Below are 17890 nucleotides of genomic sequence, written 5' to 3'. Positions count from 1 at the left end.
GGAATCCCTCAACCGCTATTCCAGGCAAAAATGTACTTGAAATGCACCCTATGCTCGGACACCCGGAAGTACCTGCAAGCGTGCATTCCCTTGGCCAGTGCGTCACTTCTGGCATCGACTGACGTCACATCCGGCTCAGTCAGGAGCCTGGAAATGACGAGTGATCCAAGCGGCTGGAAGATAGAGTTCGCCCAGTTGACTTGTACAATTGTGCAACTTTTTGGGAATTGCTGGCAAGTCCAGGGGAAAATAGCAGCAGCAGGGCAGAAGGTACAGGGAGGGCAGATGAGGGCAGATGTACTACATGTGTCCAGTGTATACGTCAATTATGTTTTTTTGGGCATTGTAGTGTGTCCAGTGTCCTTCTGCTCAAGCTGCAGCTGACAGCTTTTCAATGTTAGAAGGTGGAGCTTTTCCCAAAATAAAGATTCTGTTGCTGTATATTGTGACATGTCATAATTTATCAATGGAGACTTGTAATGTTATTGACAGGTCCACTTTCAGTAGTAGATTGGATGAGTCTAGAGGGAAGGACACCCTCTTTAATTAGAGAAATTACATGTGTTTTTGATGTGTTTCTGTTCCCAGCGGGATGGAATGGCGGGTTTCACTGACTTCCTCCAGGGGACGCTGGGATTCCACCTACTCCACTTTTGGATGGACTGTGAACAGTTTAAAGAAGAGTCTGTAGACCTGGAGGTCAGTCAGAGCCCCGAGGAGGCCAGACACCGATGTGTCCACCTGTTCAGGTACTGTCAGGGCTGGGCTCGCAGCAGCTCTCTTCTCTGTGCTCAGGCTGCTCAGCTGTCGGTTAATTGTTATCTGTCTGCTCATCAGTTCCGCCTACAGCCAGCCCCTGCTGGCTATTTAAGCTGCCTTGTTCATTCCTTTCCTGCCTTCGCCTGGTCAACATATCTGGAGTTTCTCTGCTGTGTTCCTGTGAAAGACTTTGCCCGGCTGACGTCCCTTCTGGTTCCTGATCCCGACTTTTTGTTTCAGACTACGCTAAATTCTGGTTTCCTGATCACTGGCTCATGTAACTTCCTGTTTTGACTTCCGACCCCTGGCTTATGTTTTGACTACATTTACTGTTCTGTACCATGTTTCCCTTTTCTTTAAAGGTGGGATTTTACTGCATTTTCTGTCTCAGTCTGATTCATGGTTCCTGACATCAGGCGAAGACAATGAATTCAGGAGATGCAGGCAATCCGTCTAGTGGTAATATTTTTTCCAGATTGGATGAGCAGGACCACTGCATGGATCAGTTTGCCATAGCGTTACAGACTCTCTTGATTCGTACTGCTCACCTGGATCCTCCCACTGTGGCTGTTCTGGTACAACCAGTGTTGCAGGCCGTCCCTGCTGCTGCTCCAGTCTCTGTGCAGGCACACGCCTTGAATATTACCTCTGTAAGAGGTATGTCTGGTTCCGCCCTGCTTCCCCAGCATTTTGGAGGTGATCCAGTTCAATGCAAAGGGTTTGCCAATCAGGTTGGGATATACTTTGAGATGCTGCCCCAGGCGTTCCCCCTTGGACAAACGTAAAGTAGACTTCATTATTTCTTTGCTTTCTGATAGAGCCTTGGCCTGGGCAAACCCTCTATGGGAGATTAAAAAACCCATTGTCCTAAATTACCCTGAGTTTGTAGCTTCCTTTAAAAGGGTATTTGACGTTCCCCCTCGTTCCACTAGTACGAGTATGAGAACTGTTGCCGATTACACCATTGAATTTGGTACCCTTGCAGCAGTGGCTGCTTGGAAAAATGAGGTCATCGTGGCTTCTTTTACTCATTGTCTCTCGGGTAACCTTAAAGATGAGATAGCAGCCCCAGACATACCTACATATCTGGAGAAGTTATTCACATTTGCCATTCTCATTGACTCCGAGAGAGACCTTCCTTTAAGGAGCGCTTGCGAAATCCTCCTGTACATTTGACTCTAAGCTTTGCATTCCCACCCTTGCCTCCCTCACCTCCTATGCCTCCTGGTACCTAGTCCACCAGTGAAGTAGAACCCATGCAGTTGGGCTTCACAGGTCTCTCTGCAGAGGAGAGGGTTCTTTTAAGGAGGAGGGAGAGATTGTGCCTTTATTGTGGCCAGGCAGGTCATGTATTGAAGCCTTGCCTACCCATCCGGGAAACACCTGCATTTGAGGTTCTGTAGGGAACAGACCTTAGGTGGGGTTTTTGCGTCCCCAATTATCCTGAAGGATAAGCCTCTAGTTCCGTTTACCCTTTCTTGGTCTGAGTCATCCATCGATACACAGACTTTATTCGATTCTGTGGCTGAAGGCCTGTTCATAGATAGTTCCTTTGTGTCTAAGCACTCAATTCCGCTGCAGCTTCGTGCCTCTCCATTTGCCATTGAGGCTATTGATCGGAGACCTTTGCAGCCTGCCCGTGTGACTCATGAGACTGCTCCATTGACCATGGTCATAGGGGCTCTGCACCATGAGATGCACTATGAGATAACCCAATTTCAAGTCATTCTCTCACCGCATTACCTGGTGGTCATTGGTTATCCTTGGTTACAGAGGCACATCCCCTCTTTTGATTGGCATCGTGCTGAGCTCCTGTCCTGGTCGCCACAATGCATTAAGACATGTTTTCAGAAAGTGTTTAAGGTCTTGTGCACCTCTCCTCCTTGCCAGCGGGGTACCGCAAATTTAGCAATATCTTTGGCAAAGGTCAAGCCGGTAGTTTGCCTCCACACCAGTCGTTTGATTGCGTAATTGACCTTCAACCTAGTGCCATGACTCCTCATGGCCAGATGTACCATTTGTGTGTCTTGGAGGATAAAGCCACAGAGGACTATGTTGCCGATTCACTTTCTCGAGGGTTTATCCGCAAGTCCTTGTCTCCTGCCGGTGCTGGCTTTCCTCTTTGTAAAAAAGAGTGGTGAACTGAGACCTTGTATTGATTATAGGGGTCTCCATCACATCACAATTATGAACACTTATCCGATTCCATTGATTATGGAATTATTTGACTGCCTCAAGGGAGCCACGGTTTTTACTAAGTTTGATTTGAGAGTGGCCTACAATCTTGTGAGGATCGAGGAGGGCGATGAATGGAAAAACTGCGTTTAATACCAAGACCGGACATTACAAATACGTCGAAATGCCGTTTGGTCTCTGCAACGCTCCTGCAGTTTTTCAGGAATTCTTCAACAATGTAATTTGAGATATGCTGCAGCAATGTGTGGTGGTTTATCTTGACGATATTCTCATATATTCAAAATTCCTAGAGAGTCACCACACAGATGTCTCCTGTGTGCTACAGAAGTTGAGAAATAATGACCTATATTGTAAGTTGGAGAAGTGCGAGTTCCATCGTAAGCAGGTTACATTTATGGGTTATGTCATTTAAACTGCCTTTTTTTTCGATGAATCCAGAGAAACTATCTGCAGTTCTACAGTGGCCTTGACCCGTAGGTCTACATCCTCTACAACGTTTTCTTGGCTTTGTCAATTATTATCGGAAATGTATTCGTAACTTCTCTTCTCTGGTCTAACCCCTGACTGATATGACCAGGAAGGAGGGCAACCCACAGAATTGTTCTCCGGATTCCATTAAAGCCTTTGGGTCTCTCAAGGCTGATTTCATTTCAGCTCCTGTGCTGGCACATTCTGATCTTACCTTACCCTTTATTCTTGAGGTTGAGGTGTCTGAGACTGGAGTAGGCGCCCTTCTGTCTCAACGTTCTCCTCTAAGCACGCTATGCATTCTTGTGGCTGCTTTTCTAAGAAATTGTCTCCTGCAGAATGCAATTACGAGATTGGGGACAGAGAATTGCTAGCTATTATTTTAGCTCTTCAATAATGGAGGCATCTCCTCTAGGTTACCACTATGCCGGTCCTCGTTTTGACTGACCATAAGAATCTAACATTCTTGTCAGGGGCTAAACGTTTATCTCCCAGAAGTGCACAGTGGGCTCTTTTTCTGTCAAGCTTCAAATACATAGTCTCATTCTTACCCGGTACTAAGAATGTAAGGGCTGATTCATTCTCATGATAGTTTTCCTCCTCCACCTCCAAAATAGTAGCTTTCTACTTTTGTAATACCTCCAGATAGCATTCTAGTCACTATTCGCACTAGTCTCACTTCACCTTTGGGTGACAGAATTCTTGCCGCTCAGATCCATTCTCCTCCTGAAAAACCTTGTGACCGCTGTTTTGTCCACGAGAATCTTTGCACTGCTTTGGTCCAGACATGCCATTCTCCCAAGGCAGCTGGTCATCCTGGCAAGAATCAGGTCATCTGGTCTATTTTTTAACAATTCTGGTGGCCTAGTCTCCGTGCTGATGTAACCACCTTCGTAGCCGCTTGTTCCATCTGTGCTCAGAGTAAGACACCACGACACCTTCCAGTGGGCTTCCTACAACCCATACCCAATGGAGAGAGGCCTTGGACCCACTTGTCTATGGGTTTTTTTTGTTGAGTTTTTTGTTGAGTTCCCAGGGCAACACAGTTATTCTAATGTTGGTTGACCAGTTCTTGATGATGTTTCATTGTATTCCACTTAAGAAATTACCAAGAACTGGCATCCATTTTCACCTGGGAGATCTTTCAGTTACATGGGCTACCCAAGGATATCATCTCGGACAGGGGTAGCCAGTTTGTGTCCATGTTTTGGCGAGCCTTTTGTGCGCAGTTGGAAATTCAGCTTTCCTTCTCCTCTGCGTATCCGTGTTCCCTCACTGAAACTGGCACCGTAGTATATTGGGCCTTCCCGTATATTCTCTGTAGGATCAACCCAGTGGCTTACGCATTAGACCATCCTTCTAACATGCGTATTTGGAATGTATTTCATGTTTCCTTATTAAAACCTTTGGTGTGCAACCTACCTCGGTACCACGTCCTCGCCCGGTTCAGGTTTTGAACCATGAGGAGTATGAGATACATTCGATCATTGACTCCCGTAGGTTCCGTGAGCGCATAGAGTACCTTGGTCATTGGAGAGGGTAACGTCTGTAGTAACACTCTTGGGTCTCATCCTCGGGCGTACATGCTGCTGTCCTCCTCCTTGCTTTCCATTGACGATTTCCCCTCAAACCTGGTGCCCCTCTGAGGGGGAGGAGTTGTTGAGGTGGGGAAACTGTCAGGGCTGGGCTCACAGCAACTCTCTTCTCAGTGCTCAGGCAGCTCACCTGTCGGTTAATTGTTAGCACTTATTGTTTCCTCAGTAGCTCACCTGGTTATCATTTTCTTCTCGTTGGTCCCCCCTACAGCCAGCCCCTTCTGGCTATTTAAGCTGCCTTGTTAATTCCTTTCCTGCCTTCGCCTGGTCAGCATATCTGGACTTTCTCTGCTGTGTTCCTGTGAAAGACTTTGCCTGGCTGACGTCTCTTCTGGTTCCTGATCCTGTTCCTCTACCTCCGACTATGCTAATTTCTGGTTTCCTGATCACTGGCTTGTCTGATTTCCTGTTTTGGCTTCCGACCCCTGGCTTATGTTTTGACTACATTTACTGTTCTGTATCGTTTTTTCCTATTTCATTAAAGGTGTGATTTTACTGCATTTTCTGTCTCAGTCTGATTCATGGTTCATAACAGGTACAGCCAGGACACACAGGGCTAAAATATTGTAATATACTGCTGCTAAAGGGTCACTTCACCCAAAACTGACATGCCATTTTTCAGTGTATGCTGGGGAGTTAATCCAGCTGACAATCTCCTGTATGTCTTGTGCCCTCTGTTGGCTCCCAGTGCATGGCTTTGCCAATGGTGTGCTGTAACACCTAAAACTAGGTGGACAGAAGCAGAACCAGGAATCATGGCATGGAGGTCACACTGTTGAAGAATATGAGATTTATACCAAGCCAGGGGCTGATTCAGCCTTTCACACTCTACCTATACCTAACCATACAACTTCCAGCCTGACTAATTATTTTTAAATGCCCTGTTCATGTATAACTCCAGCCAAGATGACATTCTCACTCATAATATTGGGGTATATGCACTTGGTGTATTTTTTTAAGTTGCAACTAAATGGCACTAAAACGTTTAGTAGGCGACATGCTTCCAAAATTTGGCCATGATTGGTAAATGACTTTAATTCCAGTGGAGCTGCTACCTTAAAAACCACAAGAGCATTCCTTATGGTTAGCTGCAAAATGCCTGCACTGAGGGTTACAGATCATGAGCAAGGGCCACATACAGAGTACACAGGGGGGATTGTGCTGACATCTGCTGACCACATGTCTTCTTTCCCAAAAGGTCCATCCAGAACAAGTATCGCACCTACCTTAGCCCAGCCTGGCAGGTAAGTCTATTTCTTTTTGTAATTTTCTGTACCCAACCATCAAAAAAAACTTTCATTTGTTGTCCTTGTAACCATGAAAGTAGATTTTAGACAGGATTTTGCACAGTTCTTAGCTCCTTGCTCCTACAATAGGCTCACTGCCTTAACTAAAAGCCTGAACAGAACTTGAGGTCAAATTACAGGCATTCCCTGCGGGTCACTGTATTGGAAGTCCCATCTTTGCTAAGAAATGTACAAAGCTGCTGCATTTCTAGAAGGATGCATTATTTCTTTCTACTGTTCTTAGAAATGTCAGATAAAAAAGCTTAGGGGTCTATAAAAAAGAATTGATGTGCAAATCTCTCAAGCTTGTGCACAGCCATCATGAATGATTACCATAATATGCCTAAAATGTGTTTTTCTATGCGTACAATTGGGAGACAGAAAGTACAATGCTTTGAAAAAGTATTTATTCATTTTTTTTACAAATAAATATGTGAAAAGTGTGGTGTGCATTTGTATTCACCCCCCTGAGTCAATACTTTGTAGAATCGCCTTTCCCTGCAATTACAGCTGCAAGTCATTTTGGGGATGTCTCCACTGCTGTATTTTGGCCTAGGCCGACAAGGCCCAGGCCTAGGGCGGCACTTTGTGGGGGGCGGCAGAAAAGTCACCCCCCGCATGAAAGAAAAAACCCCGATCTATCCTCTTAGTCCCGTCTGAGTCTGCCTCCCGCCTCCCACACACGTACATTCCCGGCGGCTTGTGGCACTTATCGGCATTATTTTATTCAGGGCGTACGTACTTTGCTGTTGCCGGGGAGGGAGGGACTGGTCACTGGTGCCCGCCGCCCCCATGGAGTGTGACTGGCCAGGCCGCCTGCACTGCTTTCAATGGGTGGGGGCGGAGCCGAATGCTCCGCCTGCCCTCCTCCGCACGGCATCCTCCTTCTACAAACTAGCTTCTCCCCGGGGCGGCCAGGGTCTGTCTATGTTGAGGAGGAGGACAAGGGAACTCCCAGCCAGGGCCCAGGCCAGGACAGCAGGGCGCAGGTAGGAATCACGATTTGCTCCTATTACTTCAATCACATGTACCGTTCTGTAAGACTTCCCGAAACACCATTACCGATGTGTCCTCTGCAGTGGCTGAGATGAGGGAATTTGACCTCCTGACCTTCGCCCTGGATTCTTTTGCATTATTCCATGATTAGCGGTGCCCTGAGTTTTCCTGCAAAGAGTGGAGATTTGTTGCCTGATTTTATATGGTTAAGGTGAGAGGCCAATTTGCATGGTGGTGGGCGTTTGCACACTGAAGATCACCTGTGTTACCCATCAGGATTTCACCACTTTTTTTCCTCACATGTGGGCTGCTTGCATGGACTTTGCTATATTTTCATGTTAAAGATTATTCAAGCTCTGCACTATTTATTTTATGTTTGCTCTGCTGGTTTTGTACACTGGAGTGTACAGCTGCTATTGATAGGTTTTGATTAAGCGCTGATATATTGTCTTTTTCATTTCTACGAATATGGACTGTTTAATGCCTTTGAATTGATTTCAGCATGCATGGAGCACTTTGCAGTACATAAACTTTCACTGCATGTGAACTGTTAAATGAGTTTGCTTTGCTTTCAGCATGTGCAAAGTGCTTCATACATGCTGAAATTAATGCAAACTCATTAAACAGTTCACATGCAGTGAAAGTTCATGTACTACAACCTGTTCCAAGCTTTAACCAGTTCTGGACCAGAAGGTTTTCCCCCTTAATGGCCAGGCCCTATTTTTTGCGATTCTGCACTGCGTTACTTTAACAGATAATTGCATGGCCCTGCAACACTGTACCCAAATAAATTTGATGTCCTTTTTCCTTTTTTCCCACCAACAGAGCTTTCTTTTGGTGGCATTTGATCACCTGTGCGATTTTTTTTTTTTTTTTATTTTTTTTTTTTTTTATTGCACTATAAGGAAAAAGTGTGACAATTCTGAAAAAAAAAACAGGAAGTGGTGTGGCCTTGACAGGAAGGGGTGGGTCGTAGTTAAATTAGGGGGTGCACGAGTTTAGTCCGGCCTAGGGCAGCACAAAACCTAAATACACCACTGGATGTCTCTACAAGCTTTGCACATCTAGAGAGGGACATTTTTTTGCCCATTCTTATTTGTAAAATATGCCAAGCTCTGTCATATTGGATGGAGAGCGTCTGTAAACAGCAATTTTCAAGTCTTGCCACAGATTCTCAATTGGATTTAGGTCTGGACTTTGACTGGGCCATTCTAACACATGAATATGCTTTGATCGAAACCAGTCCATTGTAGCTCTGGCTGTATGTTTAGGGTCGATGTTCTGCTATAAGGGGAACCTCAGCCCCAGTCTCAAGCCTTTTGCAGACTCTAACAGGATTTCCCTGTTTTTGGCTCCATCCATCTTTTTTTTGTATACAAACTTTTATTGAAAGGAAACAGAAGATGGTGGTACAAAGAGAATTGGTACAATAATATGACAAATATTGGTATCACATAGAGTAAACAGAGATATAACAATCTTATAACAATCTTAAGTCGTTTCAAGTTAACTCTATTCAAAATGGGAATTTGATATCAAAATAACAACAAGGTTATCGAGAATATAGTTCCTGGATATAGGTACAGAGCAGAAAGAGATTTCCATAACACTAAGCGTTAGGCTCCATCCATCTTTCCATCAACTCTGACTAGCTTCCCTGTCCCAGCTGAAGAAAAGCATCCCCACCCACAACATGATGCTGACACCACCGTGTTTCACGGTGGGGATGGTGTGTTCAGGGTGATGTGCAGTGTTAGTCTTCTGCCACAAATAGCGTTTTGGTTTTAGGACAAAAGGTTAAATTTTGGCCTCATCTGACTGGAGCACCTTCTTCCACATTTTTGCTGTGTCCCCCACATGGCTTCTTGCAAACTGCATTTCTTATGGCTTTCTTTTAACAATGGCTTTCTTATTGCCGCTCTTCCATAAAGGGCAGATTTGTGGAGTGCACAACTAATAGTTGCCCTGTGTTCTCCCACCTGAGCTGTGGATCTCTGCAGCTCCTCCAGAGTTACCATGGGCCTCTATTTCGCTGATGAATGCTCTTCTTGCCCGGCCTGTCAGTTTAGGTGGATGGCCATGTCTTGGTAGGTTGGCAGTTGTGCCATACTCTTTCTATTTTCAGATGATGGATTGATCAGTGCTCCATGAGATGTTCAAAGCTTGGGATAATTTTTTATAACCTAACCCTGCTTTAAACTTCTCCACAACTTTATCCCTGACCTGTCTGGTGTGTTCCTTGGCCTTCATGGTGCTGTTTGTTCAATAAGGTTCTCTAACAAACCTCGGAAGGCTTCACAGAACAGCTGTGTTTATACTGAGATCAAATTACACACAGGTGGACTCTATTTAATAATTAGGTGACTTATGAAGGCAGTTGGTTCCACTAGATTTTAGTTAGGGGTATCAGAGTAAAGGGGGGTGAATACAAACGTACGCCACACTTTTCACATATTTATTTGTAAAAAATGTTGAAAACCATTTATCATTTTCATTCCACTTCACAATTATGAGCCACTTTGTGTCGGTCTATCACATAAGATCCCAATAAAATACATTTACATTTTTGGTTGTACCATGACAAAATGTGGAAAATTTCAAGGGGTATGAATACCTTTTCAAGGCACTGTAGCTGAACAAGGACCCTCATGGCAGGATTGCAAGAAGTTATTTTATTGATAGCTGCAGGTTTAAAGTAATTGAACATGACTCTAAAATAACAATAACATGTTTAGGTTTAAATCTACTTTAAAGCAGAAGTCTGTGCAAATAGTGGAATACACAGCTGAGATCTATATACCTGTACTTTATTATTTGACTAAGAATTTGCAATTCTGTTCAGCTATATTTGTGATCATGGCACCTCTGCCAAACCGCATATTCCAGGTCGATGACTTAATTTTTCTGCACCGCACATAAAACTAAAGTTTATTTTGAAGGGATTAGTTTGCCTCTCTAGTTGACAATCTCCTATGCAATTTACTTTATTCATAATGTTATGTGTGTTTAGGAAGGAAACACAGAAAGTAACACATTGCGACTTTGCATTTTACAGGAGCAGATACGGCTTTCACAGCAGGACTGGGGCCCCTCCTATCAGGCTCTGCGCAGGGGCCAGTATGATGCATTGAGACGTCTGCGAGCCTATTGGGTCCCACGATTCCTCATTCACCAACAGAGGAGACTCAGGTACCCCCAGATGTTCCTACTGACAAACCCGTCCGGAATCCCCAAACTTCCCCCCAGAATCTGACAATCCTCATCAGGATACTAAAAGATTTTGTAAGAAGTCCAGATAGAAATAAATAGGGGATGTATTTATAAAGCAGCGAATCTGATATTCATCAAACATTCTCTGCAGGTGAATATTCCAGGTTCATGTGTTTTAAATGACAGTGATTGATTCACCACCAGAGGATATTTAGGGAAAGTCACATTCACTGCTTTATAAACAGACACAGTCTTTACCTAGCTGTGACAAGTTCATTTTATTTGATTTTTATGTATTTATACCCATTTTTTATTTATTTGTATATTTTTTTAAAATAAAAAAAATGCAAACAAATATATAATACATACAATATCCAGGACACTGGTGACAAAGAGCATTATGGGTTTTATAGAGAAAGCACAGCATGGTTTGTTTGCTTTCAGACTGTCTCTCTGTAATTGAAAGTCTTCATAGAGCCTTACAGAACTGGAAGAGAGATGGTGGAGTGGAGAGGTTTCACTTCTCTGATCATTCAGCTGTGCCTGTACTTTGAGCTTCAGCTAGTTAGCTCTGTAAACATAAGCTTTTTCGTTGAAAGTTAAGGGTAGCCTGGTGAACAGGGCTTTTTTTCAGCAGGAACGCGGGGGAATGCAGTTTCGGCACCTCCATTACTCAATGTAATGACAAGGGGTGTGAGGTGTCCTGGAGGGTCTATTGAAGCTGGCTGCCAGGGGATCTATTGTCACTGGTGGGAATCTGTTTTGCGTGAGGGTCTATCGTTGCTAGTGGGGAATCTATGGTTGCTGGGTGATCTTGTATTGCTGGTAGGGATATTCTGCTGAGAGAGAGGTCTATTGTTTCTGCCTGCTGTAGGGTCTATTGATTCTGGGGGGGGGGTCTAATGTTGCTGGGGTGGATTTTATTTTTTTTTGCTGGGGGTGGTATTTGGTTGTGGGTGGTCCATTGTTGCTGGGGGGGTCTATTGCCGTGGGAGGACCTATTGTTGCTGGGGAGTCTATTGTTGTGTGTGGGGTCTATTGTTGCTGGGGGTGTCTATTGTTGCTGGTGGGAACTATTGTTGCTGGCTGCACCACAAAATATTTAGCTCTGTATTCTCTGAAAGGGGTAGTACTGGGAGGCGGGTAGGGGGTGTATCCAAGGGACGGTGCTCAGAGGTGGGTAGGGGGTGTATCCAAGGGACGGTGCTCAGAGGTGGGTAGGGGGGTGGAGACAAGAGGTGACTCAAAAGGGGGAAGTTCCTGCACCTATTCTCTGAGAAAAAAAGCCCTGATGGTGAATATATGAAAAAGGACAGTGGGAGAGAGCAGATTATCAGTTAGCAGGAGAAGACCACATAACAGGGGGACAGGGCATGTCCCCCTCCTCAAGAAGGCACATATACAGTCATGCCAATGAACATCTAAATGATTCAGAGAAGGATTGGGAGAAAGTGCTGTGGTAAGATGAGACCAAAATTGAGCTCTTTGGCATTAACTGGACTTATCGTGTTTGGAGGAAGAAAAATGCTGACTACGAACCTTAGAACACCATCCCTACAGTCAAGCACGGAGGTGGAAACATTATGATATGGGGCTGTTTCTCTGCTAAAGGTACAGGCCGACTTTGCCTCATTGAGGGGCCAATGGATGGGGCCATGTTTTGTAAAATCTTGGATGAGAACCTTCTTCCCTCATCCAGAACACTGAAGATGGGTCATGGGTGGGTCTTCCAGCATGACAATGACCCAAAAATTACCGCCAAGGCAACAAAGGAGTGGCTCAAGAAGAAGCACATTAAGGTCAAGGAGTGGCCTAGTAAGTCTTCAGACCTTAATCCTATAGAAAATGTATGGGATCATGGGTTATCACACAAGGAGGTGCCTCCTTGTGTAATAACCCATGATCCGGACTTCAGTACCGCACCAGTGACGTCATTTCCGCTTCCACGTTCCACACTGATTGGCATGGAGGTACTCTGCTGAAAACCCAGACCACAATCTTCTCTTGGCGTTCAGGGATTGCGAAACCCACAGGACCACCACAAGCATTGGGACCACACACATTATGACGGGCTTGAATTGTTTTTATTTCCTTTTAGTGTTCTTAATTTTGCACAATAAATTTTTACAGTCTAATACTACACTTATTGGCGCCTCCCCCCTCCTTGCTTTCCACATAATTTAAAATACACCTATGATAAAAATTATAGACCCTTCATTCCTTTGTAAGTGGGCAAACTTACAAAATCTGCAGGGGATCAAATATTTATTTTCCCCACTGTATGGGGGGGGGGGGGTCAGATTATCGAATAGCAGCAGGGAGCAGTTATCAGGGGCACCAGGTATCAGTGGGGCCATATATTAGTTAGACCAGGTACAGTATCAAGGAGGCCAGGTATTAGGGGGACCAGGTGTCAGGGAGGACAGATATTAGGAAGACCAGGTATGAGGGAGGCCAGGTATTTGTAGGACCAGGTATCAAGGAGGCCAGATATTAGGGGTACCAGGTATTAGGGAGTCAAGATATTCGGGGGACCAAGTATCAATGGGTTCAGATATTAGGGGAACCGGCTATAAGAGAGACTATATATTAAGGGGACCAGGTATCAGTGAGGCCAGATATTAGGGAGACCAGGTATCAGGGAGGACAGATATTAGGAAGACCAAGTATGAGGGAGGCCAGATATTTGTGGGACCAGGTATCAAGGAGACCAGATATTGGGGGGATCAGGTATCATGGAGGCCAGATATTAGGGGTACCAGGTATCAGGGAGGTAAGATATTAGGGTGACCAAGTATCAATGGGTTCAGATATTATTGGAACCAGCTATAAGAGAGGCTGTATATTAGGGGGACCAGGTATCAGTGAGGCCAGATATTAGGGAGACCATGTATTAGGGAGGACAGATATTAGGAAGACCAGGTATGAGGGAGGCCAGATATTTGTGGGACCAGGTATCAAGGAGATCAGATATTAGGGGGATCAGGTATCATGGAGGCCAGATATTAGGGGTACCAGGTATCAGGGAGGTAAGATATTAGGGTGACCAAGTATCAATGGGTTCAGATATTAGGGGAACCAGCTATAAGAGAGGCTGTATATTAGGGGGACCAGGTATCAGTGAGGCCAGATATTAGGGAGACCAGGAATCAAGGAGGCCAGATATTAGTGGGATCAGGTATCAGGGAGGCCAGATATTAGTATGACCAGATATTAGGGGGCCAGCCATCTCTTCCTAGTACCTACAGACGGCCACCCCTGACGAAGTGGCAACTGTGTGTCATCAGGGAGCAGGCTGCAAGAACAGCCAGCCTTCGGATGATGTCACAGAGAATGGTAGCCATGCACCACCCAGTTTTCAGCAATGGTGCGGTGGGCCTCTGCAGAGCACCACATGGATCGCTGGGCGTGTGAATATGTTTTTTTTGTGGATTACTCAGCAAAAAAGTTAAGGGGGAGGGCAGATTTACATTCCAGGTCTCCCTAATATCAGTGATTACCTAACAATCCCATTTCTCTCAGGCACAGAGTGGAGAGGAGGAAGAATCTGGATGCCATAGCAATGGAGATCCCAGAAATCGCAGCATCCATCCAACATTCGGAAATCAGTGACATTGCACCATTTCCAGGGAAGAGAGGACAAGAAAAGGTGAGTTCTCTACCTTCTGTGTAATATGAGTCCTCCAACCTGCTCATATAGAATTCATATCTTCATGTATCCAAAGGCAAAACCTTTTTTCTCCAGTTTCGAATTTAGTGTGGAAGGACGAGAACCCCCTGTCAGGTCTTTACTTCTGTCTGTATCTTGCTGGGGGAGAGTCACACTTTCTATGTGTCCTGGTGGCACCAATACAGAATGTGAATTGAAATCTTTAATTGAGTTGTCACCAGATGAACAGGAATAGAGGTGAAATCTTCCCATGGGGGCACATGTTCTGGTGACAGCCATTCTCAACTAGGCCCCTGTGGAATGTTGGGGTTCCTTCAGCGGTTGCTAGGGGTTCCTTGAGCTGTGGCTGATCGACCTCCCGTATGATGGTGCCTACATAGTTCCTGGTCCAATGCCACTTAGCAGAGCCAGTAGCAGGGCACCATTGATCTTTTTAGCTGACTGTAAGGGTGACTTTTAGACCAACACTGTAGGAGAAATATTCTTCCTAATGACCACCAATGTAAGAAGAATTTCCATACTGACCACTGATGGAGTAATCCTGGTAGAGTTCCTTTAGACCTGAAAACTATTTCAATGGTTCCTCTAGGTCAGAGATGGTGAACCTTGACACCCCAGATGTTTTGGAACTACATTTGCCATGATGCTCAGCTACACTGCAGAGTGCATGAGCATCATGGGAAATGTAGTTCCAAAACATCTGGGGTGCCAAGGTTCACCATCACTGCTCAAGGTTATAAAGCTTGAGAACGACTGGTGACTTCCCACACTCTGGAGGGGTTTTCTCTCTATCAATCTAACCAATTCTTTTACCAGGGGTCTCTAATCTTTTTAACCAAAGGATCTGTTTTTTGTTCTTCAGACTTTTGAGCGGTTGGACTGTGACCAGTGGGAGTAGAAAACTATTATTAACGTTACTAATAACGTTACTATTAGGAGGAATAGGGCCCTATTGTTGGAGTCAGTGGAAGGAATTTTGCCCCATTGTTGGTATCAGTGGGAGGAATTATGCCTCATCATTGGTGGCAGTGGGAGGAATAGTGCCCCTTCATTGGTGGCAGTGGGGGGAATAGTGCCCCATCATTGGTGTCAGTGGGGGGAATAGTGCCTCATCATTGGTGGCAGTGGGGGGAATAGTGCCCCATCATTGGTGTCAGTGGGAGGAATGGTGCCCCTTCATTGGTGGCAGTGGGGGGAATAGTGCCCCATCATTGGTGTCAGTGGGGGGAATAGTGCCCCATCATTGGTGGCAGTGGGGGGAATAGTGCCCCATCATTGGTGTCAGTGGGAGGAATGGTGCCCCTTCATTGGTGGCAGCGGGGGGGAATAGTGCCCCATCATTGGTGTCAGTAGGAGGAATAGTGCCTCATCATTGGTGGCAGTGGGAGGAATAGTGCCCCATCGTTGATGTCAGTGGGAGGAATGGTGCCCCTTCATTGGTGGCAGTGGGAGGAATAGTGCCTCATCATTGGTTGCAGTGAGAAGAATAGTGCCCCATCGTTGGTGTCAGTGGGAGGAATAGTGCCCCACTGTTGATGTCAGTGAGAGGAGTAGTGCCCTATCGTTGGTGTTAGTAGAAGGAATTATACCCCATCCTTGGTGTCAGTGGGAGGAATAATGCCTCCTCTTCAGTGTTAGTGGGGGTAATTATGTCTCAATGTCAGTCTCAATTGGAGGAATTTTCCCCTATTGTTAGTAGCAGTGGGAGAAATTGTACCCCATCATTGGTTGGAAGTGATAGTGCCCCATCTTTGGTGTCAGTGGAAGGAATTATGCCTCATCATTGGTGGCAGTGCGAGGAATAGTGTCTCATCGTTGATGTCAGTATGGGGAATTATGCCCCACTGTTGATGTCAGTGAGAGGAATAGTGCACTATCGTTGGTGTTAGTGGAAGGAATTATGCCCCATCGTTGGTGTCAGTGGGAGGAATTATGCCCTGTTGTTTGTCTCAGTGGGACGAATAGTGCCATATCATTGGTGTCAGTAGGAAGAATTATGCCCTGTTGTTGGTCTCAGTGGGACGAATAGTGCCATATCATTGGTGTCAGTGGGAAGAATTCTGCTGCATTATTGGTGTCTGTTGTTTGCCATTGTTGTAATCAGTTGGAGAGGAAGTATGGCCCATCACTGGCGTCAGTGGGATCAATAGTGTCCGAATTGTTGGTGTCAGTGGGAAGAATTATGCTGCATTATTGGTGTCTGTTATGCCCCATCATTGGTGTCAGTGGGAAGAAATGCGTTCCATCATTGGTGTCAGTGGGAGCAAAAGTGCCCCATCATTGTTGACAATGGGAGGAATTATGCCCCATCACTGGTGTCGGTGGGAGGAATAGTGCCCAAATTGTTGCTGTCAGTGGGAAGAATTACACTCCATTATTGGTGTCTGTTATGACCCATCGTTGATATCAGTGGAAGGAATAGTGCCCCATCATTGGTGTCAGTGGAAGGAATAGTGCCCCATCTTTGGTGTCAGTGGAAGGAATAGTGCCCCATCTTTGGTGTCAGTGGGAGGAATAGTGCCCCATCTTTGGTGTCAGTGGAAGGAATAGTGCCCCATCTTTGGTGTCAGTGGGAGGAATAGTGCTCCATCATTGATGTTAGGAATTATACCCCTTCCTTGGTGTCAGTGAGAGGAATTATTCCCCATCATTGGTGTCAGTGGGAGGAATTATGCCCCATTATTGGTGTTCATATGAAGAATAGTGCCTCTTATCGGTGGAAAAATAATGCCGCAAGGTCTGGACAAAAGCAAGCAAGGGGCCACATGGGCCGCCGTTTGGAGACCACTGTCCTATACTAATGTATCTATAAAAAAAAAAAAAAAAAACTTTAGATGTACATTAATTTTACATCAGTCCTTGGATTTATGTATATACACTCGACAGATCAGAGGGATTATCCAAAATCAAAAAGCTCTGTGTCCCCTCTGGGCAAAATTTCCTTAATTTCCTGCTGTAGTGACCACAATGTTGACAGAGGCAGCAGTAAAAATCTGACAGAAGCATTATATAGAAATGTATCCAAAGTCAATGTAAAGATTTGGTAGGTTAAATGTTTTATTCTATGGACTTAAATAAAGGACAAGCAGACGTTGGTTTTGTCTAAGGAAGGGTTTCTCTGCAGTAAGAGTAGTCAAGCTGTGGAACATCCTAGCAGAGGGGGGGGGTAGGTCTGGGAGAACTGGCTCTCCACGTATAAATTGTCATTATATCTGTATATGAGGCAGTGACTGTCCATTTCTCATACAGGCTTTGTTTAGTAGTCCTGCACAGTGATTTTACCTCCTTTACTGCAGGGCTACCTGACCTCTCAGACTAATTAAAAACAGCAGAACCTAGGAAGCGTGCACTGCTTGCTCTATAGAGAGCCACTAAAATGACAATTTATGCATCTAGATATAAAACACAGCCATGTAAATATGGAACATCAAAAATGTAATTTTGTAATTATCATGATAAATCACGATAGTTATGCCCTTGTTGAAAATGCACTCTGCCTCACTCTGAATGGTGTCTGTCTCTTTAAGGTTATGTCCTCTGTGCCCGGCCAGCAGGAGGCGCTCTATTCCCAGAAGATGCCCAGTGAGTCTCTGTTGGACAGAATGGTCCCAGTCTTGACCAACGACAGTGCAGCCGGTGGGCCCTTTATCTATTACCTGAAAAGGTGACAAAAAATGTGGCGATTGTTGGTGATGGCGCCAAACCAGTGA

At 45.1% G+C, this 17890-nt stretch overlaps 1 protein-coding gene across 1 annotated transcript in view; it reads left to right on the top strand.

Moving 5' to 3' along the window:
- LOC309551283 (uncharacterized protein) overlaps positions 1-17890 on the top strand; it is a 96460-nt gene that overhangs the window by 33122 nt on the left and 45448 nt on the right. The window contains exons 6-10 of the mRNA XM_082251809.1: positions 589-749; positions 6217-6262; positions 10356-10489; positions 14033-14159; positions 17708-17844. Of these exons, the coding sequence (XP_082107935.1) occupies positions 589-749; positions 6217-6262; positions 10356-10489; positions 14033-14159; positions 17708-17844 (605 nt within the window). The remainder of the gene's footprint in view (positions 1-588; positions 750-6216; positions 6263-10355; positions 10490-14032; positions 14160-17707; positions 17845-17890) is intronic.

The sequence above is a fragment of the Pelophylax lessonae genome, assembly GCF_965119305.1.
Source record: "Pelophylax lessonae genome assembly, chromosome: 3".
Classification (NCBI taxonomy): Eukaryota; Metazoa; Chordata; class Amphibia; order Anura; family Ranidae; genus Pelophylax; species Pelophylax lessonae.
This window is presented reverse-complemented; position numbering and strand designations above follow the sequence as displayed.